Source organism: Anomaloglossus baeobatrachus, chromosome 2, assembly GCF_048569485.1.
Source record: "Anomaloglossus baeobatrachus isolate aAnoBae1 chromosome 2, aAnoBae1.hap1, whole genome shotgun sequence".
Lineage (NCBI taxonomy): Eukaryota > Metazoa > Chordata > Amphibia > Anura > Aromobatidae > Anomaloglossus > Anomaloglossus baeobatrachus.
This window is the reverse complement of record NC_134354.1, coordinates 801,611,824-801,639,642: the sequence shown is the minus strand read 5'-3', so window position 1 is coordinate 801,639,642 and position 27,819 is coordinate 801,611,824. Positions and strand designations below refer to the sequence as shown.

At 53.3% G+C, this 27,819-nt stretch overlaps 1 protein-coding gene across 1 annotated transcript in view; it reads left to right on the top strand.

Annotated features, from left to right (window-relative positions):
- LOC142292394 (aldehyde dehydrogenase family 3 member B1-like) overlaps nt 1-27,526 on the top strand; it is a 310,248-nt gene extending 282,722 nt beyond the window's left edge. Inside the window, exons 8-10 of the mRNA XM_075337741.1 lie at nt 15,433-15,599; nt 25,366-25,465; nt 27,112-27,526. Coding sequence (XP_075193856.1) covers nt 15,433-15,599; nt 25,366-25,465; nt 27,112-27,305 — 461 coding nt within the window. The 3' untranslated portion in view covers nt 27,306-27,526. The remainder of the gene's footprint in view (nt 1-15,432; nt 15,600-25,365; nt 25,466-27,111) is intronic.
- Nucleotides 27,527-27,819: the final 293 nt, after the last annotated feature.

Here is a 27,819-nt window from a genome sequence, read left to right as displayed (position 1 = left end):
GCAAACACACACACACAGCAGGAAACAGCAGACGAAGCCACGCCTGATGTGACGACACACACAGGAACAGTGGATGTATAGAAACTCCAGACAAATTAGCAGGGAAAGGGTTAATAGTAGGATAGCAGTAATCTAAGGGCAGCTGAATCCTACCAGCAGAGATGTGGTTACACACAGGAGTGACAATCTGCTCACTTGCTGGCAGAGTTATGGGTTTTTGCACAGATGTGTGTAAACACTTTTATCAAGGGAAATGTTTCCGCGGGATAGCAGGGAAGTGTCGGCAACTTGTTCTCATACGCACAGGCCTATAAACACCGGTGGTTGAATGAAGGCAGTAGCCGGAGACAATTTAGCTGCAGCTTGAGCGATGTGAACCATGAAAAAACTGAGAAGCACATGGTGGCTGAGAGAAATGCCACCTCAGTACTCAGGCAGCACATGGTGGCTGAGAGAAATGCCACCTCAGTACTCAGGCAGCACATGGTGGCTGAGAGAAATTCACCTCAGTACTCAGGCAGCACATGGTGGCTGAGAGAAACGCTACCTCAGTACTCAGGCAGCACATGGTGGCTGAGAGAAATGCCACCTCAGTACTCAGGCAGCACATGATGGCTGAGAGAAATTCACCTCAGTACTCAGGCAGCACATGGTGGCTGAGAGAAATGCCACCTCAGTACTCAGGCAGCACATGGTGGCTGAGAGAAATTCACCTCAGTACTCAGGCAGCACATGGTGGCTGAGAGAAATTCACCTCAGTACTCAGGCAGCACATGGTGGCTGAGAGAAATGCCACCTCAGTACTCAGGCAGCACATGGTGGCTGAGAGAAATGCCACCTCAGTACTCAGGCAGCACATGTTGGCTGAGAGAAATGCCACCTCAGTACTCAGGCAGCACATGGTGGCTGAGAGAAATGCCACCTCAGTACTCAGGCAGCACATGGTGGCTGAGAGAAATTCACCTCAGTACTCAGGCAGCACATGGTGGCTGAGAGAAATTCACCTCAGTACTCAGGCAGCACATGGTGGCTGAGAGAAATTCACCTCAGTACTCAGGCAGCACATGGTGGCTGAGAGAAATTCACCTCAGTACTCAGGCAGCACATGGTGGCTGAGAGAAATGCCACCTCAGTACTCAGGCAGCACATGGTGGCTGAGAGAAATGCCACCTCAGTACTCAGGCAGCACATGGTGGCTGAGAGAAATTCACCTCAGTACTCAGGCAGCACATGGTGGCTGAGAGAAATTCACCTCAGTACTCAGGCAGCACATGGTGGCTGAGAGAAATTCACCTCAGTACTCAGGCAGCACATGGTGGCTGAGAGAAATGCCTCCTCAGTACTCAGGCAGCACATGGTGGCTGAGAGAAATGCCACCTCAGTACTCAGGCAGCACATGGTGGCTGAGAGAAATGCCACCTCAGTACTCAGGCAGCACATAGTGGCTGAGAGAAAAGCCTCCTCAGTACTCAGGCAGCACATGGTGGCTGAGAGAAATGCCACCTCAGTACTCAGGCAGCACATGGTGGCTGAGAGAAATGCCAACTCAGTACTCAGGCAGCACATGGAGGCTAAGAGAAATGCTACCTCTGTACTCAGGCAGCACATGGTGGCTGAGAGAAATGTTACCTCTACTCAGGCAGCACACGATGGCTGAGAGAAATGCCACCTCAGTACTCAGGCAGCACATGGTGGCTGAGAGAAATGCCAACTCAGTACTCAGGCAGCACATGATGGCTGAGAGAAATGCCACCTCAGTACTCAGGCAGCACATGGTGGCTGAGAGAAATGCCACCTCAGTACTCAGGCAGCACATGGTGGCTGAGAGAAATGCCACCTCAGTACTCAGGCAGCACATGGTGGCTGAGAGAAACGCTACCTCAGTACTCAGGCAGCACATGGTGGCTGAGAGAAATGCAACCTCAGTACTCAGGCAGCACATGGTGGCTGAGAGAAATGCCACCTCAGTACTCAGGCAGCACATGATGGCTGAGAGAAATGCCACCTCAGTACTCAGGCAGCACATGGTGGCTGAGAGAAATGCCACCTCAGTACTCAGGCAGCACATGGTGGCTGAGAGAAATGCCACCTCAGTACTCAGGCAGCACATGGTGGCTGAGAGAAATGCCACCTCAGTACTCAGGCAGCACATGGTGGCTGAGAGAAATGCCACCTCAGTACTCAGGCAGCACATGGTGGCTGAGAGAAATGCCACCTCAGTACTCAGGCAGCACGTGGTGGCTGAGAGAAATGCCTCCTCAGTACTCAGGCAGCACGTGGTGGCTGAGAGAAATGCCAACTCAGTACTCAGGCAGCACGTGGTGGCTGAGAGAAATGCCAACTCAGTACTCAGGCAGCACGTGGTGGCTGAGAGAAATGCCAACTCAGTACTCAGGCAGCACGTGGTGGCTGAGAGAAATGCCAACTCAGTACTCAGGCAGCACGTGGTGGCTGAGAGAAATGCCAACTCAGTACTCAGGCAGCACGTGGTGGCTGAGAGAAATGCCAACTCAGTACTCAGGCAGCACGTGGTGGCTGAGAGAAATGCCAACTCAGTACTCAGGCAGCACATGGTGGCTGAAAGAAATGCCTCCTCAGTACTCAGGCAGCACGTGGTGGCTGAGAGAAATGCCACCTCAGTACTCAGGCAGCACATGGTGGCTGAGAGAAATGCCAACTCAGTACTCAGGCAGCACATGGTGGCTGAGAGAAATGCCTCCTCAGTACTCAGGCAGCACATGATGGCTGAGAGAAATGCCAACTCAGTACTCAGGCAGCACAAGGTGGCTGACAGAAATGCCACCTCAGTACTCAGGCAGCACATGGTGGCTGAGAGAAATGCTACCTCAGTACTCAGGCAGCACATGGTGGCTGAGAGAAATGCCACCTCAGTACTCAGGCAGCACATGGTGGCTGAGAGAAATGCCACCTCAGTACTCAGGCAGCACATGGTGGCTGAGAGAAATGCCACCTCAGTACTCAGGCAGCACATGGTGGCTGAGAGAAATGCCACCTCAGTACTCAGGCAGCACATGGTGGCTGAGAGAAATTCACCTCAGTACTCAGGCAGCACATGGTGGCTGAGAGAAATTCACCTCAGTACTCAGGCAGCACATGGTGGCTGAGAGAAATTCACCTCAGTACTCAGGCAGCACATGGTGGCTGAGAGAAATGCCACCTCAGTACTCAGGCAGCACATGGTGGCTGAGAGAAATGCCACCTCAGTACTCAGGCAGCACATGGTGGCTGAGAGAAATGCCACCTCAGTACTCAGGCAGCACATGGTGGCTGAGAGAAATTCACCTCAGTACTCAGGCAGCACATGGTGGCTGAGAGAAATTCACCTCAGTACTCAGGCAGCACATGGTGGCTGAGAGAAATTCACCTCAGTACTCAGGCAGCACATGGTGGCTGAGAGAAATGCCACCTCAGTACTCAGGCAGCACATGTTGGCTGAGAGAAATGCCACCTCAGTACTCAGGCAGCACATGGTGGCTGAGAGAAATGCCACCTCAGTACTCAGGCAGCACATGGTGGCTGAGAGAAATTCACCTCAGTACTCAGGCAGCACATGGTGGCTGAGAGAAATTCACCTCAGTACTCAGGCAGCACATGGTGGCTGAGAGAAATTCACCTCAGTACTCAGGCAGCACATGGTGGCTGAGAGAAATTCACCTCAGTACTCAGGCAGCACATGGTGGCTGAGAGAAATGCCACCTCAGTACTCAGGCAGCACATGGTGGCTGAGAGAAATGCCACCTCAGTACTCAGGCAGCACATGGTGGCTGAGAGAAATTCACCTCAGTACTCAGGCAGCACATGGTGGCTGAGAGAAATTCACCTCAGTACTCAGGCAGCACATGGTGGCTGAGAGAAATTCACCTCAGTACTCAGGCAGCACATGGTGGCTGAGAGAAATGCCACCTCAGTACTCAGGCAGCACATGGTGGCTGAGAGAAATGCCTCCTCAGTACTCAGGCAGCACATGGTGGCTGAGAGAAATGCCACCTCAGTACTCAGGCAGCACATGGTGGCTGAGAGAAATGCCACCTCAGTACTCAGGCAGCACATAGTGGCTGAGAGAAAAGCCTCCTCAGTACTCAGGCAGCACATGGTGGCTGAGAGAAATGCCACCTCAGTACTCAGGCAGCACATGGTGGCTGAGAGAAATGCCAACTCAGTACTCAGGCAGCACATGGAGGCTAAGAGAAATGCTACCTCTGTACTCAGGCAGCACATGGTGGCTGAGAGAAATGTTACCTCTACTCAGGCAGCACACGATGGCTGAGAGAAATGCCACCTCAGTACTCAGGCAGCACATGGTGGCTGAGAGAAATGCCAACTCAGTACTCAGGCAGCACATGATGGCTGAGAGAAATGCCACCTCAGTACTCAGGCAGCACATGGTGGCTGAGAGAAATGCCACCTCAGTACTCAGGCAGCACATGGTGGCTGAGAGAAATGCCACCTCAGTACTCAGGCAGCACATGGTGGCTGAGAGAAACGCTACCTCAGTACTCAGGCAGCACATGGTGGCTGAGAGAAATGCAACCTCAGTACTCAGGCAGCACATGGTGGCTGAGAGAAATGCCACCTCAGTACTCAGGCAGCACATGATGGCTGAGAGAAATGCCACCTCAGTACTCAGGCAGCACATGGTGGCTGAGAGAAATGCCACCTCAGTACTCAGGCAGCACATGGTGGCTGAGAGAAATGCCACCTCAGTACTCAGGCAGCACATGGTGGCTGAGAGAAATGCCACCTCAGTACTCAGGCAGCACATGGTGGCTGAGAGAAATGCCACCTCAGTACTCAGGCAGCACATGGTGGCTGAGAGAAATGCCACCTCAGTACTCAGGCAGCACGTGGTGGCTGAGAGAAATGCCTCCTCAGTACTCAGGCAGCACGTGGTGGCTGAGAGAAATGCCAACTCAGTACTCAGGCAGCACGTGGTGGCTGAGAGAAATGCCAACTCAGTACTCAGGCAGCACGTGGTGGCTGAGAGAAATGCCAACTCAGTACTCAGGCAGCACGTGGTGGCTGAGAGAAATGCCAACTCAGTACTCAGGCAGCACGTGGTGGCTGAGAGAAATGCCAACTCAGTACTCAGGCAGCACATGGTGGCTGAAAGAAATGCCTCCTCAGTACTCAGGCAGCACGTGGTGGCTGAGAGAAATGCCACCTCAGTACTCAGGCAGCACATGGTGGCTGAGAGAAATGCCAACTCAGTACTCAGGCAGCACATGGTGGCTGAGAGAAATGCCTCCTCAGTACTCAGGCAGCACATGATGGCTGAGAGAAATGCCAACTCAGTACTCAGGCAGCACAAGGTGGCTGACAGAAATGCCACCTCAGTACTCAGGCAGCACATGGTGGCTGAGAGAAATGCTACCTCAGTACTCAGGCAGCACATGGTGGCTGAGAGAAATGCCACCTCAGTACTCAGGCAGTACATGGTAGCTGAGAGAAATGCCACCTCAGTACTCAGGCAGCACATGGTGGCTGAGAGAAATGCCACCTCAGTACTCAGGCAGCACATGGTGGCTGAGAGAAATGCCAACTCAGTACTCAGGCAGCATATTGTGGCTGAGAGAAATGCCAACTCACTACTCAGGCAGCACATGGTGGCTGAGAGAAATGCCAACTCAGTACTCAGGCAGCACATGATGGCTGAGAGAAATGCCAACTCAGTACTCAGGCAGCACATGGTGGCTGAGAGAAACGCTACCTCAGTACTCAGGCAGCACGTGGTGGCTGAGAAAAATGCCAACTCAGTACTCAGGCAGCACGTGGTGGCTGAGAGAAATGCCAACTCAGTACTCAGGCAGCACGTGGTGGCTGAGAGAAATGCCAACTCAGTACTCAGGCAGCACGTGGTGGCTGAGAGAAATGCCAACTCAGTACTCAGGCAGCACATGGTGGCTGAAAGAAATGCCTCCTCAGTACTCAGGCAGCACGTGGTGGCTGAGAGAAATGCCACCTCAGTACTCAGGCAGCACATGGTGGCTGAGAGAAATGCCAACTCAGTACTCAGGCAGCACATGGTGGCTGAGAGAAATGCCTCCTCAGTACTCAGGCAGCACATGATGGCTGAGAGAAATGCCAACTCAGTACTCAGGCAGCACAAGGTGGCTGACAGAAATGCCACCTCAGTACTCAGGCAGCACATGGTGGCTGAGAGAAATGCTACCTCAGTACTCAGGCAGCACATGGTGGCTGAGAGAAATGCCACCTCAGTACTCAGGCAGTACATGGTAGCTGAGAGAAATGCCACCTCAGTACTCAGGCAGCACATGGTGGCTGAGAGAAATGCCACCTCAGTACTCAGGCAGCACATGGTGGCTGAGAGAAATGCCAACTCAGTACTCAGGCAGCATATTGTGGCTGAGAGAAATGCCAACTCAGTACTCAGGCAGCACATGGTGGCTGAGAGAAATGCCAACTCAGTACTCAGGCAGCACATGATGGCTGAGAGAAATGCCAACTCAGTACTCAGGCAGCACATGGTGGCTGAGAGAAACGCTACCTCAGTACTCAAGCAGCACATGGTGGCTGAGAGAAACGCCTCCTCAGTACTCAGGCAGCACATGGTGGCTGAGAGAAACGCCAACTCAGTACTCAGGCAGCACATGGTGGCTGAGAGAAATGCCACCTCAGTACTCAGGCAGCACATGGTAGCTGAGAGAAATGCCAACTCAGTACTCAGGCAGCACATGGTGGCTGAGAGAAATGCCACCTCAGTACTCAGGCAACACATGATGGCTGAGAGAAATGCCAACTCAGTACTCAGGCAGCACATGGTGGCTGAGAGAAATGCCACCTCAGTACTCAGGCAGCACATGGTGGCTGAGAGAAGCACCAACTCAGTACTCAGGCAGCACATGGTGGCTGAGAGAAGCACCAACTCAGTACTCAGGCAGCACATGGTGGCTGAGAGAAATGCCAACTCAGTACTCAGGCAGCACATGGTGGCTGAGAGAAATGCCAACTCAGTACTCAAATTGTCTCTCCAGTAAAGGAGACAAACTCTAGCACAGCGCCACCTATTGGAAGTAGCGATCCTAAAAGTCACAAGTGGATTTTCGACAATCCTTTGCAATATGACTCAGGATATATAAGCCAGATCAGAATCCCAATTTGCAGACACGGTGTTTCGGGGTGCTTGCCCCTCGTCAGTGCAAAGTATGGGGGTGTCTGATCTGGCTCATGAGAAAGCTATGTGGGGACCACGGGGGAACACTATTCTCCTTAAGGAGACTTTGCAAGCCAGTCTGGCTGCCAGGTAAGGGGACTTATAGCTGCAATGCCCCTAAAATTCCACGGGGGAACACTATTCTCCTTAAGGAGACTTTGCAAGCCAGTCTGGCTGCCAGGTAAGGGGACTTATAGCTGCAATGCCCCTCTGGGAAATATTCAAATTGTCTCTCCAGTAAAGGAGACAAACTCTAGCACAGCGCCACCTATTGGAAGTAGCGATCCTAAAAGTCACAAGTGGATTTTCGACAATCCTTTGCAATATGACTCAGGATATATAAGCCAGATCAGAATCCCAATTTGCAGACACGGTGTTTCGGGGTGCTTGCCCCTCGTCAGTGCAAAGTATGGGGGTGTCTGATCTGGCTCATGAGAAAGCTATGTGGGGACCACGGGGGAACACTATTCTCCTTAAGGAGACTTTGCAAGCCAGTCTGGCTGCCAGGTAAGGGGACTTATAGCTGCAATGCCCCTAAAATTCCACGGGGGAACACTATTCTCCTTAAGGAGACTTTGCAAGCCAGTCTGGCTGCCAGGTAAGGGGACTTATAGCTGCAATGCCCCTCTGGGAAATATTCAAATTGTCTCTCCAGTAAAGGAGACAAACTCTAGCACAGCGCCACCTATTGGAAGTAGCGATCCTAAAAGTCACAAGTGGATTTTCGACAATCCTTTGCAATATGACTCAGGATATATAAGCCAGATCAGAATCCCAATTTGCAGACACGGTGTTTCGGGGTGCTTGCCCCTCGTCAGTGCAAAGTATGGGGGTGTCTGATCTGGCTCATGAGAAAGCTATGTGGGGACCACGGGGGAACACTATTCTCCTTAAGGAGACTTTGCAAGCCAGTCTGGCTGCCAGGTAAGGGGACTTATAGCTGCAATGCCCCTAAAATTCCACGGGGGAACACTATTCTCCTTAAGGAGACTTTGCAAGCCAGTCTGGCTGCCAGGTAAGGGGACTTATAGCTGCAATGCCCCTCTGGGAAATATTCAAATTGTCTCTCCAGTAAAGGAGACAAACTCTAGCACAGCGCCACCTATTGGAAGTAGCGATCCTAAAAGTCACAAGTGGATTTTCGACAATCCTTTGCAATATGACTCAGGATATATAAGCCAGATCAGAATCCCAATTTGCAGACACGGTGTTTCGGGGTGCTTGCCCCTCGTCAGTGCAAAGTATGGGGGTGTCTGATCTGGCTCATGAGAAAGCTATGTGGGGACCACGGGGGAACACTATTCTCCTTAAGGAGACTTTGCAAGCCAGTCTGGCTGCCAGGTAAGGGGACTTATAGCTGCAATGCCCCTAAAATTCCACGGGGGAACACTATTCTCCTTAAGGAGACTTTGCAAGCCAGTCTGGCTGCCAGGTAAGGGGACTTATAGCTGCAATGCCCCTCTGGGAAATATTCAAATTGTCTCTCCAGTAAAGGAGACAAACTCTAGCACAGCGCCACCTATTGGAAGTAGCGATCCTAAAAGTCACAAGTGGATTTTCGACAATCCTTTGCAATATGACTCAGGATATATAAGCCAGATCAGAATCCCAATTTGCAGACACGGTGTTTCGGGGTGCTTGCCCCTCGTCAGTGCAAAGTATGGGGGTGTCTGATCTGGCTCATGAGAAAGCTATGTGGGGACCACGGGGGAACACTATTCTCCTTAAGGAGACTTTGCAAGCCAGTCTGGCTGCCAGGTAAGGGGACTTATAGCTGCAATGCCCCTAAAATTCCACGGGGGAACACTATTCTCCTTAAGGAGACTTTGCAAGCCAGTCTGGCTGCCAGGTAAGGGGACTTATAGCTGCAATGCCCCTCTGGGAAATATTCAAATTGTCTCTCCAGTAAAGGAGACAAACTCTAGCACAGCGCCACCTATTGGAAGTAGCGATCCTAAAAGTCACAAGTGGATTTTCGACAATCCTTTGCAATATGACTCAGGATATATAAGCCAGATCAGAATCCCAATTTGCAGACACGGTGTTTCGGGGTGCTTGCCCCTCGTCAGTGCAAAGTATGGGGGTGTCTGATCTGGCTCATGAGAAAGCTATGTGGGGACCACGGGGGAACACTATTCTCCTTAAGGAGACTTTGCAAGCCAGTCTGGCTGCCAGGTAAGGGGACTTATAGCTGCAATGCCCCTAAAATTCCACGGGGGAACACTATTCTCCTTAAGGAGACTTTGCAAGCCAGTCTGGCTGCCAGGTAAGGGGACTTATAGCTGCAATGCCCCTCTGGGAAATATTCAAATTGTCTCTCCAGTAAAGGAGACAAACTCTAGCACAGCGCCACCTATTGGAAGTAGCGATCCTAAAAGTCACAAGTGGATTTTCGACAATCCTTTGCAATATGACTCAGGATATATAAGCCAGATCAGAATCCCAATTTGCAGACACGGTGTTTCGGGGTGCTTGCCCCTCGTCAGTGCAAAGTATGGGGGTGTCTGATCTGGCTCATGAGAAAGCTATGTGGGGACCACGGGGGAACACTATTCTCCTTAAGGAGACTTTGCAAGCCAGTCTGGCTGCCAGGTAAGGGGACTTATAGCTGCAATGCCCCTAAAATTCCACGGGGGAACACTATTCTCCTTAAGGAGACTTTGCAAGCCAGTCTGGCTGCCAGGTAAGGGGACTTATAGCTGCAATGCCCCTCTGGGAAATATTCAAATTGTCTCTCCAGTAAAGGAGACAAACTCTAGCACAGCGCCACCTATTGGAAGTAGCGATCCTAAAAGTCACAAGTGGATTTTCGACAATCCTTTGCAATATGACTCAGGATATATAAGCCAGATCAGAATCCCAATTTGCAGACACGGTGTTTCGGGGTGCTTGCCCCTCGTCAGTGCAAAGTATGGGGGTGTCTGATCTGGCTCATGAGAAAGCTATGTGGGGACCACGGGGGAACACTATTCTCCTTAAGGAGACTTTGCAAGCCAGTCTGGCTGCCAGGTAAGGGGACTTATAGCTGCAATGCCCCTAAAATTCCACGGGGGAACACTATTCTCCTTAAGGAGACTTTGCAAGCCAGTCTGGCTAACTCAGTACTCAGGCAGCATATGGTGGCTGAGAGAAATGCCACCTCAGTACTCAGGCAGCACGTGGTGGCTGAGAGAAATGCCACCTCAGTACTCAGGCAGCACATGGTGGCTGAGAGAAATGTTACCTCTACTCAGGCAGCACATGGTGGCTGAGAGAAATGTTACCTCTACTCAGGCAGCACATGGTGGCTGAGAGAAATGCTACCTCAGTACTCAGGCAGCACATGGTGGCTGAGAGAAATGCTTCCTCTGTACTCAGGCAGCACATGGTGGCTGAGAGAAATGCTTCCTCTGTACTCAGGCAACACATGGTGGCTGAGAGAAATGCTACCTCTGTACTCAGGCAGCACATGGTGTCTGAGAGAAATGCCTCCTCAGTACTCAGGCAGCACATGGTGGCTGAGAGAAATGCCTCCTCAGTACTCAGGCAGCACATGATGGCTGAGAGAAATGCCAACTCAGTACTCAGGCAGCACAAGGTGGCTGACAGAAATGCCACCTCAGTACTCAGGCAGCACATGGTGGCTGAGAGAAATGTTACCTCTACTCAGGCAGCACATGGTGGCTGAGAGAAATGTTACCTCTACTCAGGCAGCACATGGTGGCTGAGAGAAATGCTACCTCAGTACTCAGGCAGCACATGGTGGCTGAGAGAAATGCTACCTCTGTACTCAGGCACCACATGGTGGCTGAGAGAAATGCTACCTCAGTACTCAGGCAGCACATTGTGGCTGAGAGAAATGCTACCTCAGTACTCAGGCAGCACATGGTGGCTGAGAGAAATGCTTCCTCTGTACTCAGGCAGCACATGGTGGCTGAGAGAAATGCTTCCTCTGTACTCAGGCAACACATGGTGGCTGAGAGAAATGCTACCTCTGTACTCAGGCAGCACATGGTGTCTGAGAGAAATGCCTCCTCAGTACTCAGGCAGCACATGGTGGCTGAGAGAAATGCCTCCTCAGTACTCAGGCAGCACATGGTGGCTGAGAGAAATGCTACCTCTGTACTCAGGCAGCACATGGTGGCTGAGAGAAATGCTACCTCAGTACTCAGGCAGCACATGGTGGCTGAGAGAAATGCTACCTCAGTACTCAGGCAACACATGGTGGCTGAGAGAAATGCTACCTCTGTACTCAGGCAGCACATGGTGGCTGAGAGAAATGCCACCTCAGTACTCAGGCAGCACATGGTGGCTGAGAGAAATGCCTCCTCAGTACTCAGGCAGCACATGGTGGCTGAGAGAAATGCCTCCTCAGTACTCAGGCAGCACATGGTGGCTGAGAGAAATGCTTCCTCTGTACTCAGGCAGCACATGGTGGCTGAGAGAAATGCTACCTCTGTACTCAGGCAGCACATGGTGGCTGAGAGAAATGCTACCTCAGTACTCAGGCAGCACATGGTGGCTGAGAGAAATGCTACCTCTGTACTCAGGCAGCACATGGTGGCTGAGAGAAATGCCACCTCAGTACTCAGGCAGCACATGGTGGCTGAGAGAAATGCCTCCTCAGTACTCAGGCAGCACATGGTGGCTGAGAGAAATGCCTCCTCAGTACTCAGGCAGCACATGGTGGCTGAGAGAAATGCTACCTCAGTACTCAGGCAGCACATGGTGGCTGAGAGAAATGCTACCTCAGTACTCAGGCAGCACATGGTGGCTGAGAGAAATGCTACCTCCGTATTCAGGCAGCACATGATGGCTGAGAGAAACGCTACCTCTACTCAGGCAGCACATGGTGGCTGAGAGAAATGCTACCTCTACTCAGGCAGCACATGGTGGCTGAGAGAAATGCTTCCTCTGTACTCAGGCAGCACATGGTGGCTGAGAGAAATGCTACCTCTACTCAGGCAGCACATGATGGCTGAGAGAAATGCTACCTCTGTATTGAGGCAGCACATGGTGGCTGAGAGAAATGCTACCTCTACTCAGGCAGCACATGGTGGCTGAGAGAAATGCTTCCTCTGTACTCAGGCAGCACATGGTGGCTGAGAGAAATGCCTCCTCAGTACTCAGGCAGCACAAGGTGGCTGAGGTAAATGTTACCTCTACTCAGGCAGCACATGGTGGCTGAGAGAAATGCTTCCTCTGTACTCAGGCAGCACATGGTGGCTGAGAGAAATGCCTCCTCAGTACTCAGGCAGCACAAGGTGGCTGAGGTAAATGTTACCTCTACTCAGGCAGCACATGGTGGCTGAGAGAAATGCTACCTCTGTACTCAGGCAGCACATGGTGGCTGAGAGAAATGCTACCTCAGTACTCAGGCAGCACATGGTGGCTGAGAGAAATGCTACCTCAGTACTCAGGCAGCACATGGTGGCTGAGAGAAATGCTTCCTCTGTACTCAGGCAACACATGGTGGCTGAGAGAAATGCTACCTCTGTACTCAGGCAGCACATGGTGGCTGAGAGAAATGCCTCCTCAGTACTCAGGCAGCACATGGTGGCTGAGAGAAATGCCTCCTCAGTACTCAGGCAGCACATGGTGGCTGAGAGAAATGCCTCCTCAGTACTCAGGCAGCACATGGTGGCTGAGAGAAATGCCTCCTCAGTACTCAGGCAGCACATGGTGGCTGAGAGAAATGCTACCTCAGTACTCAGGCAGCACATGGTGGCTGAGAGAAATGCTACCTCTACTCGGGCAGCACATGGTGGCTGAGAGAAATGCTACCTCAGTACTCAGGCAGCACATGGTGGCTGAGAGAAATGCTACCTCCGTATTCAGGCAGCACATGGTGGCTGAGAGAAACGCTACCTCTACTCAGGCAGCACATGGTGGCTGAGAGAAATGCTACCTCTACTCAGGCAGCACATGGTGGCTGAGAGAAATGCTTCCTCTGTACTCAGGCAGCACATGGTGGCTGAGAGAAATGCTACCTCCGTATTCAGGCAGCACATGATGGCTGAGAGAAACGCTACCTCTACTCAGGCAGCACATGGTGGCTGAGAGAAATGCTACCTCTACTCAGGCAGCACATGGTGGCTGAGAGAAATGCTTCCTCTGTACTCAGGCAGCACATGGTGGCTGAGAGAAATGCTACCTCTACTCAGGCAGCACATGATGGCTGAGAGAAATGCTACCTCTGTATTGAGGCAGCACATGGTGGCTGAGAGAAATGCTACCTCTACTCAGGCAGCACATGGTGGCTGAGAGAAATGCTACCTCTACTCAGGCAGCACATGGTGGCTGAGAGAAATGCTACCTCTACTCAGGCAGCACATGGTGGCTGAGAGAAATGCTACCTCTACTCAGGCAGCACATGGTGGCTGAGAGAAATGCTTCCTCTGTACTCAGGCAGCACATGGTGGCTGAGAGAAATGCCTCCTCAGTACTCAGGCAGCACATGGTGGCTGAGGGAAATGCTACCTCTACTCAGGCAGCACATGGTGGCTGAGGGAAATGCTACCTCTACTCAGGCAGCACATGGTGGCTGAAGGAAATGCTACCTCAGTACTCAGGCAGCACATGGTGGCTGAGAGAAATGTCTCCTCAGTACTCAGGCAGCACATGGTGGCTGAGAGAAATGCTACCTCTACTCAGGCAGCACATGGTGGCTGAGAGAAATGCTACCTCTACTCAGGCAGCACATGGTGGCTGAGAGAAATGCTACCTCTACTCGGGCAGCACATGGTGGCTGAGGGAAATGCTACCTCTACTCAGGCAGCACATGGTGGCTGAGGGAAATGCTACCTCCACTCAGGCAGCACATGGTGGCTGAGGGAAATGCTACCTCAGTACTCAGGCAGCACATGGTGGCTGAGAGAAATGCCTCCTCAGTACTCAGGCAGCACATGGTGGCTGAGAGAAATGCTACCTCTACTCAGGCAGCACATGGTGGCTGAGGGAAATGCTACCTCAGTACTCAGGCAGCACATGGTGGCTGAGGGAAATGCTACCTCAGTACTCAGGCAGCACATGGTGGCTGAGAGAAATGCTACCTCTACTCAGGCAGCACATGGTGGCTGAGAGAAATGCTACCTCTACTCAGGCAGCACATGGTGGCTGAGGGAAATGCTACCTCTACTCAGGCAGCACATGGTGGCTGAGGGAAATGCTACCTCAGTACTCAGGCAGCACATGGTGGCTGAGGGAAATACTACCTCTACTCAGGCAGCACATGGTGGCTGAGGGAAATGCTACCTCTACTCAGGCAGCACATGGTGGCTGAAGGAAATGCTACCTCAGTACTCAGGCAGCACATGGTGGCTGAGAGAAATGTCTCCTCAGTACTCAGGCAGCACATGGTGGCTGAGAGAAATGCTACCTCTACTCAGGCAGCACATGGTGGCTGAGAGAAATGCTACCTCTACTCAGGCAGCACATGGTGGCTGAGGGAAATGCTACCTCTACTCAGGCAGCACATGGTGGCTGAGGGAAATGCTACCTCCACTCAGGCAGCACATGGTGGCTGAAGGAAATGCTACCTCAGTACTCAGGCAGCACATGGTGGCTGAGAGAAATGCCTCCTCAGTACTCAGGCAGCACATGGTGGCTGAGAGAAATGCTACCTCTACTCAGGCAGCACATGGTGGCTGAGGGAAATGCTACCTCAGTACTCAGGCAGCACATGGTGGCTGAGGGAAATGCTACCTCTACTCAGGCAGCACATGGTGGCTGAGGGAAATGCTACCTCTACTCAGGCAGCACATGGTGGCTGAGGGAAATGCTACCTCCACTCAGGCAGCACATGGTGGCTGAAGGAAATGCTACCTCAGTACTCAGGCAGCACATGGTGGCTGAGAGAAATGCCTCCTCAGTACTCAGGCAGCACATGGTGGCTGAGAGAAATGCTACCTCTACTCAGGCAGCACATGGTGGCTGAGAGAAATGCTACCTCTACTCAGGCAGCACATGGTGGCTGAGGGAAATGCTACCTCTACTCAGGCAGCACATGGTGGCTGAGGGAAATGCTACCTCAGTACTCAGGCAGCACATGGCTGTCTGAGCCAGCCCTATAAGGGCTGACAATTTTGCTTACCAACCTTCTGAGGCCTCGGGTGCTGTGATCACACAGGCTTCGTGGCTGATTTGTGGATGTGCGTGGAGGGTCAGATGATGTGGCTCTCTCTCGCCACGCATTGGCCTTGAATGTAATCTTCGGCTCTCCATAGTGCCTGGTTGTTGACTCCATATTCTCCTTTTTGCAGCCCCCACCATCCTTGTAGATGTCAAGGAGTCGGACCCAGTGATGCAAGAAGAGATCTTCGGCCCCATCCTTCCAGTCTTCACAGTTTCTGGATATGATGAAGCAATTAACTTTCTAAACAACAGAGAGAAGCCATTGGCTGCATACATCTTCTCATCTGACTCTCAGGTGAGTCCATGGTGTCGTGTGTCCATGTCCGGTACGCAGGGGTGCGGTCAGCATCTGGCTGTAGGGCTGGTCTCCTGAGCTTCAGCTTGGTCCATAGGAATGCTTCTAGTGTGTCCATGTCCGGTACGCAGGGGTGCGGTCAGCATCTGGCTGTAGGGCTGGTCTCCTGAGCTTCAGCTTGGTCCATAGGAATGCTTCTAGTGTGTCCATGTCCGGTACGCAGGGGTGCGGTCAGCATCTGCCTGTAGGGCTGGTCTCCTGAGCTTCAGCTTGGTCCATAGGAATGCTTCTAGTGTGTCCATGTCCGGTACGCAGGGGTCCGGTCAGCATCTGGCTGTAGGGCTGGTCTCCTGAGCTTCAGCTTGGTCCATAGGAATGCTTCTAGTGTGTCCATGTCCGGTACGCAGGGGTGCGGTCAGCATCTGGCTGTAGGGCTGGTCTCCTGAGCTTCAGCTTGGTCCATAGGAATGCTTCTAGTGTGTCCATGTCCGGTACGCAGGGGTACGGTCAGCATCTGGCTGTAGGGCTGGTCTCCTGAGCTTCAGCTTGGTCCATAGGAATGCTTCTAGTGTGTCCATGTCCGGTACGCAGGGGTGCGGTCAGCATCTGGCTGTAGGGCTGGTCTCCTGAGCTTCAGCTTGGTCCATAGGAATGCTTCTAGTGTGTCCATGTCCGGTACGCAGGGGTACGGTCAGCATCTGGCTGTAGGGCTGGTCTCCTGAGCTTCAGCTTGGTCCATAGGAATGCTTCTAGTGTGTCCATGTCCGGTACGCAGGGGTACGGTCAGCATCTGGCTGTAGGGCTGGTCTCCTGAGCTTCAGCTTGGTCCATAGGAATGCTTCTAGTGTGTCCATGTCCGGTACGCAGGGGTACGGTCAGCATCTGGCTGTAGGGCTGGTCTCCTGAGCTTCAGCTTGGTCCATAGGAATGCTTCTAGTGTGTCCATGTCCGGTACGCAGGGGTACGGTCAGCATCTGGCTGTAGGGCTGGTCTCCTGAGCTTCAGCTTGGTCCATAGGAATGCTTCTAGTGTGTCCATGTCCGGTACGCAGGGGTGCGGTCAGCATCTGGCTGTAGGGCTGGTCTCCTGAGCTTCAGCTTGGTCCATAGGAATGCTTCTAGTGTGTCCATGTCCGGTACGCAGGGGTACGGTCAGCATCTGGCTGTAGGGCTGGTCTCCTGAGCTTCAGCTTGGTCCATAGGAATGCTTCTAGTGTGTCCATGTCCGGTACGCAGGGGTTCGGTCAGCATCTGCCTGTAGGGCTGGTCTCCTGAGCTTCAGCTTGGTCCATAGGAATGCTTCTAGTGTGTCCGGCCCTGCTGGTCCATGCCCCCCTCGTGTCATTGTAGCAGGCAGTGATCATATTGTGATCCCCTGAAGAAACCCACTCCCCAAGATGGTTGTGGCCGAGACCCCTTCCCTCACACCGCTGCCATTAATGGGATGCCTGACTGTGCAGGGTCCCCCCGTCCTCTGCCCCGTGGCTGCTGGCTGGGGATGGATGATCGGCCGTAAGTCACTGAGCTTCTGGAGGAAACCGACATGGACGGCGTGGGGTGATTTGATGAGGGACTTTTGGATGATTCTTGGTGACTTTTGAGGTCCATATTGCATGTGAATGTCTGTGGCTCCATCTACATTCTCTGACATCGTAACCTGGAATCAAAATTGGAGGGAAAAGAAAAGAAAGAACAAATAAAACTGTTATTGTAAAGTATTAAAATAATTAATGTGTTTTATGCAAATGACTAAATCCCAGCGCTCTACATAGGAACGGCTCGTACTGGGGTTCACATATTTACCCGGCTATTGCCTGACCCATGATGCCAGAGGGAAACGGCAGCCAGAAGCCCCTTGGGTGGTCATCATGCGGGAGATGGCAATAATCACTGTATGTATTATATACACAGCTGCCACACCCCTCAGTCACCTGACTGCTGCAGTCAATCACAGTCTGCAGCGGCTGATTTTTTTTCTGATAACGTGCTGCACTTGCTGAGGCTGGTTTCAGACGTCCGTGTTTCAGGTATGTGTGACATCTGTTTTTAACACGGATGCCACACGTACCCATGTTATTCTGTTACTCACACGGCTGTGTTTTCACATGGACCGTGTGACCCCTTGTGACCCCGCACGCATATACGCAGACATATCTGTTTTTTCTCTGGCCACACGGGTGTCACACGGATCGCACACTGATGTCACACTGATGTCACACGGATTACATGTACCAGAGAAAACGCGGGTCTTTTAAATAGATTTTCTATATTCACCTGTCTCCAGCGGTGCAGTCTCCAGCGGTGCGGTCTCCAGCGGTGCGGTCTCCAGCGGTGCGGTCTCCAGTTCTGCCTGCTCCCGCTCATTATTATCATTGATTATTCACTGCACTGAAGAGCTGGAAGCCGGAGCATCGTGGGGACTTCAGAGCCAGGGACCGCATCGCTGGGAACAGGTGTGTGTGTGGTGAGGATCTGGAAGCCGGAGCATCGCGGGGACAGCATCGAGGATTCATCACAGTTCCCAATGAACTCTGATGAACCTGTGAGGTCACCATCCTGACACCCGCTATAGCACGGGGGTGTTATCAGGATGTCATCGGAGTTGATTGGGAACTGCATTACATTTCCAGGAGGGATTTTCCGGTCGTTGATTCCTATATTATTACCAATTACCCTTACCCGGTATCAATAATATCACGGACACTGCTTGCGACTTGGTAAAAAATGGCCACAGCAGCCCTTTATTGCCTATTGCTTACACACTAACACAAGGGGGCGCCGTCCAACGGGCGTCCCCAACATTTAACAATAGGTAATACCATAATAATAATAATACAGTACGTAATACAATACGTAACCCTGGGTAGGCCCGGTCCAGAACCCACCTTCCACCACCAAAACATGATCCCTGGCCGCAACACACACCGGGCCGGAGATGAGGTATGAATCACCTACGGATCAATACCCCCCACCTTGCAGGACCCCATGCCTGCAAGATCCTTGTAACCGGAGCCACTATATCCTACAAGTGACTCTCCAATCAAATAACATTATCCGTTAAACCGCCTCTGGACCAGACCTACCCCCGCCACGGAACAGGCCACGTGACACCTTGCGTGGCCTGGACCCCCACACACCCAACGCTTGCTCCCCCAACTTGCAGGCCAAACCAACCATTAAAACCTTTCCATCCATCACTTAAACTCTGAGCATCCAATATATGCACCAGCCAGCATACCCAGTCCACCTTACTGCACCGCACTCCCCTGATCCTTGGTGGCAGGAGCCACCGGGTCCCTCTGATGGCCACTCAGGCCCACCATGCCACAAGCTCCCAAACTATGCCGGAATCCACACCATGCCCCGCTGGCCTTATTATAACCAATTAAATGCAGTACCGACGGTACCATCGTCCTCCCCAGTACCGACCAAAGAACCACTGTACAGTCACCCTGCTCCTCCTCCTGTCTCCAGCTGAATTAAACCACCACTGGGGTTGAGATACAACAACAGGATGACACTCACACTGCTTATGCTACTGGGTCACTTCGCACCCCAAACCTAGTTCTTCCAGGAAACCGCTAAAGTGAAACCCCGCTGTAAAACGACTGCAATCCATAGACTTGAAATTTCCCCTACAGCTGACCTTGCAGCTTCCCCAGAGCCAAATATCACTACCGGTCTCCCCTGACCGATTTATTCCGCCATCACACCCTCTGACAACAACAGAGGCTCGAGCTGTCTTCCCCAGAAAATCCCAAAATCTTCCCACATACTCAACTACCACACTAATGGACCTTCTTCATCCGAAATCAGGCCCACTTAATTTCCACGAGGCCCACACGGCCTAACGGAACCATGCTCCACCCCAAAATTAACACGGCCTCAAAAAACAAAACAACCGCAACCATCGCCCTGTACCCCTTACTGAGGCGAAGATATTGAAGCATTACCTTCGATCCCAAGGTCCCCAACAACACCTCCAACCATAATGCACAGTCCGCTTGCCTCCGCAAACCGGACCACGACAAGCTCCCTGTACTACAATGCCCACCGGAAAATTCCAGCCACACCACTGGCCCGATTGACTCCATATGCAACTATGGGCATCAGGAGACACAACTTTACCAAACACCATGTCCGGGCCTTTCGATCTCAAGGAAAACCTTGTGACACGCAACCCCCTTTGGGCTCTCATATTACACTCAAAGATAAATTAAAACCTTGGCCACACCATAGTATCCGCTCAAAGCCGACCACCGAGGGGCGTACCACTATTTTCCCGTAACGCACAACTGCACCTTCAAACCAAATACCTTCATGCCGTGAGACCGGAGCACCACGCCTCCCTAAGCAAACCCTTACCCAGATGCCCATACCTACCACCGGGCCAAGCATTCCCTTTTTTTTTTTTTTTAAATTGTATATGAATATAAAATAGACTCCACCAGCCCACAGATGCCAGGAGTCCACCCATGCAAAACACCCAATAATACCAGATGGCCCTAAGCTATCCGACTTACACTCTATGCACCACAAGTACCCAATCCTCTAGTCCAAACCATAACTCGCATAGTCCCCACCCGTAATCACGGCTGTCCGAAGAACTCCATTATTCCGTCCGCAGCCCACCATTGCTGATTAACCGAGTTCACCCACAGCAGCCCAAAGCTGCCCAGCACCTACATTAACACCAATTCAGTCACGCTGGACTCAACATTCCTCCCAGCACCAACCTCCACAATGGGATAACATGCTGACTAGCCACAAATTAACCCCATGTTACCATTGATGCGGTTGCAAACCTACAAACCCATTACAGCAACCAACGCTTCACCTTCTCCTACATTTCCGCTCTCCTTTATTCCCTTATCCACAGCAACCCTTGCGCTATACCGGGGCCCCGCACCTACACATCACTCACAAAAAACCCCTGAAAACTCCCCGCACACACCGTACCGCGGGACCCCCCGCCCCTTTACCTTACCCACCATAAATCATCCAATAAGAACCACCATGCATCAGAAGATTAATAATGAAACACCCAGCAAACCTTCAATAACTGCGCCGTCTCACCCGCTCACATGTGCCGCAATCATCAGCCCCCTTAACCAAGTCTCACAAGACCTAAACTGCGGTAAACGCCGAACCTCGCCATCCCCAACCTGCAACTGTAACCACCGGACCTGACGCCACCTGCACCCTCACGGCCCCGCTGCCATGAGACCACCCCGTCCGTAACTCTGCCCCTGGCCTCCAGAACATGAACCCACACCCCCCAGGGACCACGGCACCAACCAACCTATGAACTAACCACATGCTCCAAACCCCCCCAGCTGCTACCCATATCTCCAGACACTACTCCACTACAGCGACTGTCCACCCCACCACTACAAAAAGGCTGAAACTTAAATTGATTACCGCGCCAGGCTGCCTCCAGAGGACGCCCTCAGATCAGCCGTCACCGTCCTTTTCTCCAGTCGTCCGTCGCTGATCCCGGGACAGTCCCTCAAGCTGCAGGCACCGAATGCCCGCCGGGTTCGCCCCCTGACGCCAGGAGCACCGTGTCCACATGCCCTGTTTGGGCCGATTGTCGCCTCTACAATGCTGGGCGCTCCCCTCCTGGGGGAAGCCGCTACTGATGAGAGCTGCACCCTTGTCCCAATGCCTGCTCCAGGATAGACAGCAGGCCTCCTGTCTCCTCCTCGTCGCCACCTGCTGCGCCCAGTCCTCCGGTCCCGATGATCCAGCCACACAGGGGAGGTGACCCTGCAGGCGTCTCCTGTCTCCTCCTCGCCGCCGCCTACTGCGCCCAGTCCTCCGGTCCCGATAATCCAGCCACACAGGTAAGGTGACCCTGCAGGCGCCTCCTGTCTCCTCCTCGCCGCCGCCTACTGCGCCCAGTCCTCCGGTCCCGATAATCCAGCCACACAGGTAAGGTGACCCTGCAGGCGCCTCCTGTCTCCTCCTCGCCGCCGCCTGCTGCGCCCAGTCCTCCGGTCCCGATGATCCAGCCACACAGGGGAGGTGACCCTGCAGGCGCCTCCTGTCTCCTCCTCGCCGCCGCCTGCTGCGCCCAGTCCTCCGGTCCCAATAATCCAGCCACACAGGTGAGGTGACCCTGTAGGCAGCCGTCCTCCGCCCCCCATCCACCGCCGCTGGGCGCGCTCCCTGCCGGGAGCAGCCGCATCGCTCAAAAAATCCAGCCTGAGGCCTCACATTGGAAGTAGGCCCCCGGGCTGGACACACCCCCTTTTCGGCCGTCGCGGCCCTGCAGGAGATTCCTCCCGACAGCCAGAGCGGGCGCTGCAAGCTACCGCTGCCCACCCAGCTGCGGAGGGTCCCCACGGGAGTGGGGGCTCTCACGTTGTCCTCCTCACCCCCACCTTCCCCAAAAGACCCCGGCGAGTCCTGAAACTGCCAGCACTACAGCAAAGAGGGTGGGTGGGGGGAGGGGAAGGTGCCGAGGAGACACCCAGGCAGCCTGGGTGTGGGACTGCACTACCTGGGCGCCCTGCACCGCCATGCTGACCAGATCCGAGGATTCCTCAAGACATCATGATGGAGGTTCCCCAGCCCGTCCAAGCTGCAGATCTGCGATGTCCGGATCCATCAGGCTGGATGTCATGATGGAGGTTCCCCAGCCCGTCCAAGCTGTCATCCAGGAAATGCAAGAGGAGGTAATTGACTCCCACCTCCTATTATATACACCATGAAGCTCCCTCCTTTCCTACCACCACACTCCACCCCCTAACCAATCACCTTCTTTTCCTCATTCCTAAAGGAACCAACACTGTTTAACCCCATCAACTCCCTACCCTCCGGGCTGTCATGTCGCCCCTACACCCTATGGGTTCCATGGCTTTCTCACACACTGCTTGCTTTGTGAATACTCACCTGTCCTCGGCGGTGCTGTCCCCGCGATGCTCCGGCTTCCAGCTCCTCGATTCGGTGAATATTCAGTGAGTATAATGAGCGGCGGTCAGGAGCGGAAGGCTGCAGAGCCGAAGAAAACAGCACTGGATACAGGTGAATATAGACATTTTTATGTAAAAGTGTTTTCTCCGGTACGTATGACACGTATGCAAACACGGATGTCGCACGTGTGACACACGTATGACACACATATGACCATAACCATGCGTGTGACTTGTACCTGATTAAACCTGGACGTCTGAAAGCGGCCTGAGTGTTACTGGGTTGGTCCAAAGTAAAATGTCAATTAGATTAGGAAAGGAACGGGCAGAAATAATGTATAGGAAAGCTAGGCTTTATTACTGTGCCGTAACCTCACACGTAACAGACGGAAAACCTCATCAAACACCAGATTGCTTCTGTCCTACACTCACTGATCAATGGCCAAAAATCCAAAGGAGACCAGCGAAAAGGAGCAGAAAAACCTCAGCCCAAATCAACCGTCACCCACGGCAGGGCCACAAAGGAGACCAGCGAAAAGGAGCAGAAAAACCTCAGCCCAAATCAACCGTCACCCACGGCAGGGCCACAAAGGAGAACCCCATTCTATTATACAAGGGGGTCCTCAGTGGACACAGCAGAGGGATTTGTGATACTCACCAAGATCCTCAGACATGCAGACCTCGATCTACATGATGGCCAGACAAAGCAGGCACAGTGCAAGCAGACCTAGATCTACATGATGGCCGGAAAAAGCAGGCACAGGGCAAGCAGACCAAGATCTACATGATGGCCAGACAGAGCAGACACTGGGCAGGCAGACCTAGATCTACATGATGGCCAGACAAAGCAGGCTGTGGGCAGGCAGACCTAGATCTACATGATGGCCAGACAACGCAGGCTGTGGGCAGGCAGACATAGGTCAACATGATGGCCGGACAGAGCAGGCACTCTGCAGGCAGACCTAGATCTACATGATGGTTGGACAGAGCAGGCACAGGGCAGGCAGACCTAGATCCACATGATGGCCAGACAGAGCAGGCACTGGGCAGGCAGACCTAGATCCACATGATGGCCGGACAGAGCAGGCACTGGGCAGGCAGACCTAGATCTACATGATGGTTGGACAGAGCAGGCACAGGGCAGGCAGACCTAGATCCACATGATGGCCGGACAGAGCAGGCACTGGGCAGGCAGACCTAGATCCACATGATGGCCGGACAGAGCAGGCACTGGGCAGGCAGACCTAGATCTACATGATGGTTGGACAGAGCAGGCACAGGGCAGGCAGACCTAGATCCACATGATGGCCGGACAGAGCAGGCACTGGGCAGGCAGACCTAGATCCACATGATGGCCGGACAGAGCAGGCACTGGGCAGGCAGACCTAGATCCACATGATGGTCAGACAGGCCATGCTCTCGGCAGGCAGACCTAGATCCACATGATGGTCAGACAGGCCATGCTCTCGGCAGGTAGACCTAGATCCACATGATGGTCAGACAGGCCATGCTCTCGGCAGGCAGACCTAGATCCACATGATGGTCAGACAGAGCTAGCACTGGGCAGGCAGACTTAGATCCATATGATGGTCAGACAGGCTATGCTCTCGGCAGGCAGACTTAGATCCACATGATGGTCAGACAGGCCATGCTCTCGGCAGGCAGACCTAGATCCACATGATGGTCAGACAGGCCATGCTCTCGGCAGGCAGACCTAGATCCACATGATGGTCAGACAGGCCATGCTCTCGGCAGGCAGACCTAGATCCACATGATGGTCAGACAGGCCATGCTCTCGGCAGGCAGACTTAGATCCACATGATGGTCAGACAGAGCTGGCACTGGGCAGGTAGACCTAGATCCACATGATGGTCAGACAGGCCATGCTCTCGGCAGGCAGACCTAGATCCACATGATGGTCAGACAGAGCTGGCACTGGGCAGGTAGACCTAGATCCACATGATGGTCAGACAGGCCATGCTCTCGGCAGGTAGACCTAGATCCACATGATGGTCAGACAGGCCATGCTCTCGGCAGGTAGACCTAGATCCACATTATGGTCAGACAGGCCATGCTCTCGGCAGGTAGACCTAGATCCACATGATGGTCAGACAGGCCATGCTCTCGGCAGGCAGACCTAGATCCACATGATGGTCAGACAGAGCTGGCACTGGGCAGGTAGACCTAGATCCACATGATGGTCAGACAGGCCATGCTCTCGGCAGGCAGACTTAGATCCACATGATGGTCAGACAGAGCTGGCACTGGGCAGGTAGACCTAGATCCACATGATGGTCAGACAGGCCATGCTCTCGGCAGGCAGACCTAGATCCACATGATGGTCAGACAGAGCTGGCACTGGGCAGGTAGACCTAGATCCACATGATGGTCAGACTGGCCATGCTCTCGGCAGGCAGACCTAGATCAACATGATGGTCAGACAGGCCATGCTCTCGGCAGGCAGACCTAGATCCACATGATGGTCAGACAGGCCATGCTCTCGGCAGCCAGACCTAGATCCACATGATGGTCAGACAGGCCATGCTCTCGGCAGGCAGACCTAGATCCACATATTGGTAGACAGGCCATGCTCTCGGCAGGCAGACCTAGATCCACATGATGGTCAGACAGGCCATGCTCTCGGCAGGCAGACCTAGATCCACATGATGGTCAGACAGAGCTGGCACTGGGCAGGTAGACCTAGATCCACATGATGGTCAGACAGGCCATGCTCTCGGCAGGCAGACCTAGATCCACATGATGGTCAGACAGGCCATGCTCTCGGCAGGCCATATCTCCAGACTCCAGGACACGGTCCCTGTTGATAATTGTCTGCACTTTTCCTGACAGATCGTTCACCAGTTTCTAGACCGGACGAGCAGCGGCGGCTTCTGTGCCAATGATGGCATCATGCACACCACCATTCCCAGTCTGCCATTTGGAGGGGTTGGTAAGTGCCTTGTATTCTTGCTCTCTACTTGTAGTGCTGATGCCACAGATTGCTGATGGACCTTCTTGTGGCACAGAACAATGGACATCACTTGAGTTTCTTAGCTCTATGTGGGCTTGCACTGATTGCATAGATCTACAATGACACCATTAATGTGTCAGACTGAAGTGATATCCAATGTCAGCGCAGTACCCTCACATTTCACATGATCATGAATGGACCTAACTAATCAGGTGATGAAATAATGTAAATGTGCAGCGACCGCACCCAGATAATGGTCTGAGTGAAGGCACTCTAACTGGTAATTGTGGCGCCCCTGCGGCTTCAGGCGCCACAGGGTACTGCACCCCCATTGGGGTGTAGTACTTATCCCGGGTCCAGGCAAGGTCGGTACCGGTTCCACATAAACCTACATACAGTTAAAGTGGGTTGCCCTCCCCAATGGGAACCGGTCCAGGGTTGGGTCACAGTAGGGGGTCATGACAGCGGTTGGATTTCCAGGATGCCACCGCACCAGGGGCTCCCCGATCCACTGGAACCGGGACCCAGGGTCAGGGAGAAGCGACCACCAGGAGGAGTCAGGAGCACAATGTGGGAAAAGCAGGTAGACCTAGTGAGAGCAGTGAACCAGCCGATGGCAGCAGCTGGGGGCAACAGCTCAGAACACACAACACAACTACAAAAAGAGAACAGCTACAGACACAGCAGAGCGGACGTGCCACAAGCAGCTCTGTGGGCCAAGGTATTCAACACGGTCACTGGGGAGAAGCAGGCGGCTGCTTCCACAGGACCAGCGCTGTCGGGGTACAGAACCCTAGGGCAGATATACTTCATCTTGTCTAACAACTCTGCAAGGGTCGCGGGGAATGGCTACGAAAAGTCACCGGACCAGTACACGAGTCTGCAGCCAAATAGCATATAGGATCTGGGGTTGAGGTCCTCGACTGGCCCCACACCGGAACCGTGCTATCAGCATACAGAATGGGACACTTTACTGACACTGGGATCCCCAAGTGCTTCACTCCACGGGGATCCAATACTTAGCGCATCAAAGGAGGAAGGGCCCATAGGCTGACACACACAAGACTTGACCTTTCACGGATCCGGGATCGGCTGGTGCCCATCGTGGCGGGGATCGGTACTCCGGGGCAGCAGTTGAACTACCTGTGAGTAAAAGACCTGGAACCACAGCCCCTGTCTCTGCCTCTCCTTTACCGGTACTGTCGCCCAGCGCTGTGGCGCCAACGGGGACTACCACCACCCCTGTCCTTCCTCCGTCATCCTCCCTGAGGTAATCCCGCTCCGTCTGTGGGGAGCAACACCATCCCGACTGCGACGTTCACCATCAGCCCCGGAAAGCAGCTCCCGCAACGGCGGCCCATCCCTGGCTGGGTACCACAGGTGGCGTCGCGATCATAAAAGACTTTCCTAACCATGACTACCACCCCCATCCTCCATCTTTCCTCCCGTCCACTGCCTTCCCTCTCTCCTGTACGTCTCGGGGTAACGGAACCGGGGCAGGCCAGCCCGTAACGACGCAGGGGATCTGCACCCCCGACCCGGCAACGTGTCGCGTGAAAACCCCCTGGACCCTGGGGTGTTACATAATACTAACTGGTAATACGTCTGTTTGCTTTATCTTCCAGGACATAGTGGCATGGGCATGTATCATGGCAAATTCAGCTTTGACACCTTTTCTCACCATCGTGCCTGTCTCCTACGTAGTGATGGACGTGAAAAATTAAATGAGGTCCGGTACCCACCTTACAACGAGAGCCGTCTGGGATTTATCTTCTACTCCACAGAAACTAAGCGGAAATCCTCCTGTGCCATATTGTGAGCCTAGAATAAAGGGACTTCATGAGGAGGGACACAACATACCACAATCACCTCCAAACACAGGAGCTTGTCTCTCTCCTGGATGACAGTCCATTCCTCTCGCTCACGGTCTCCACTCCTCTCGCTCACGGTCTCCATTCCTCTCGCTCACGGTCTCCATTCCTCTCGCTCACGGTCTCCATTCCTCTCGCTCACGGTCTCCACTCCTCTCGCTCACGGTCTCCACTCCTCTCGCTCACGGTCTCCATTCCTCTCGCTCACGGTCTCCATTCCTCTCGCTCACGGTCTCCACTCCTCTCGCTCACGGTCTCCACTCCTCTCGCTCACGGTCTCCATTCCTCTCGCTCACGGTCTCCATTCCTCTCGCTCTTGGTCTCCACTCCTCTCGCTCACGGTCTCCACTCCTCTCGCTCACGGTCTCCACTCCTCTCGCTCACGGTCTCCACTCCTCTCGCTCACGGTCTCCACTCCTCTCGCTCACGGTCTCCATTCCTCTCGCTCACGGTCTCCACTCC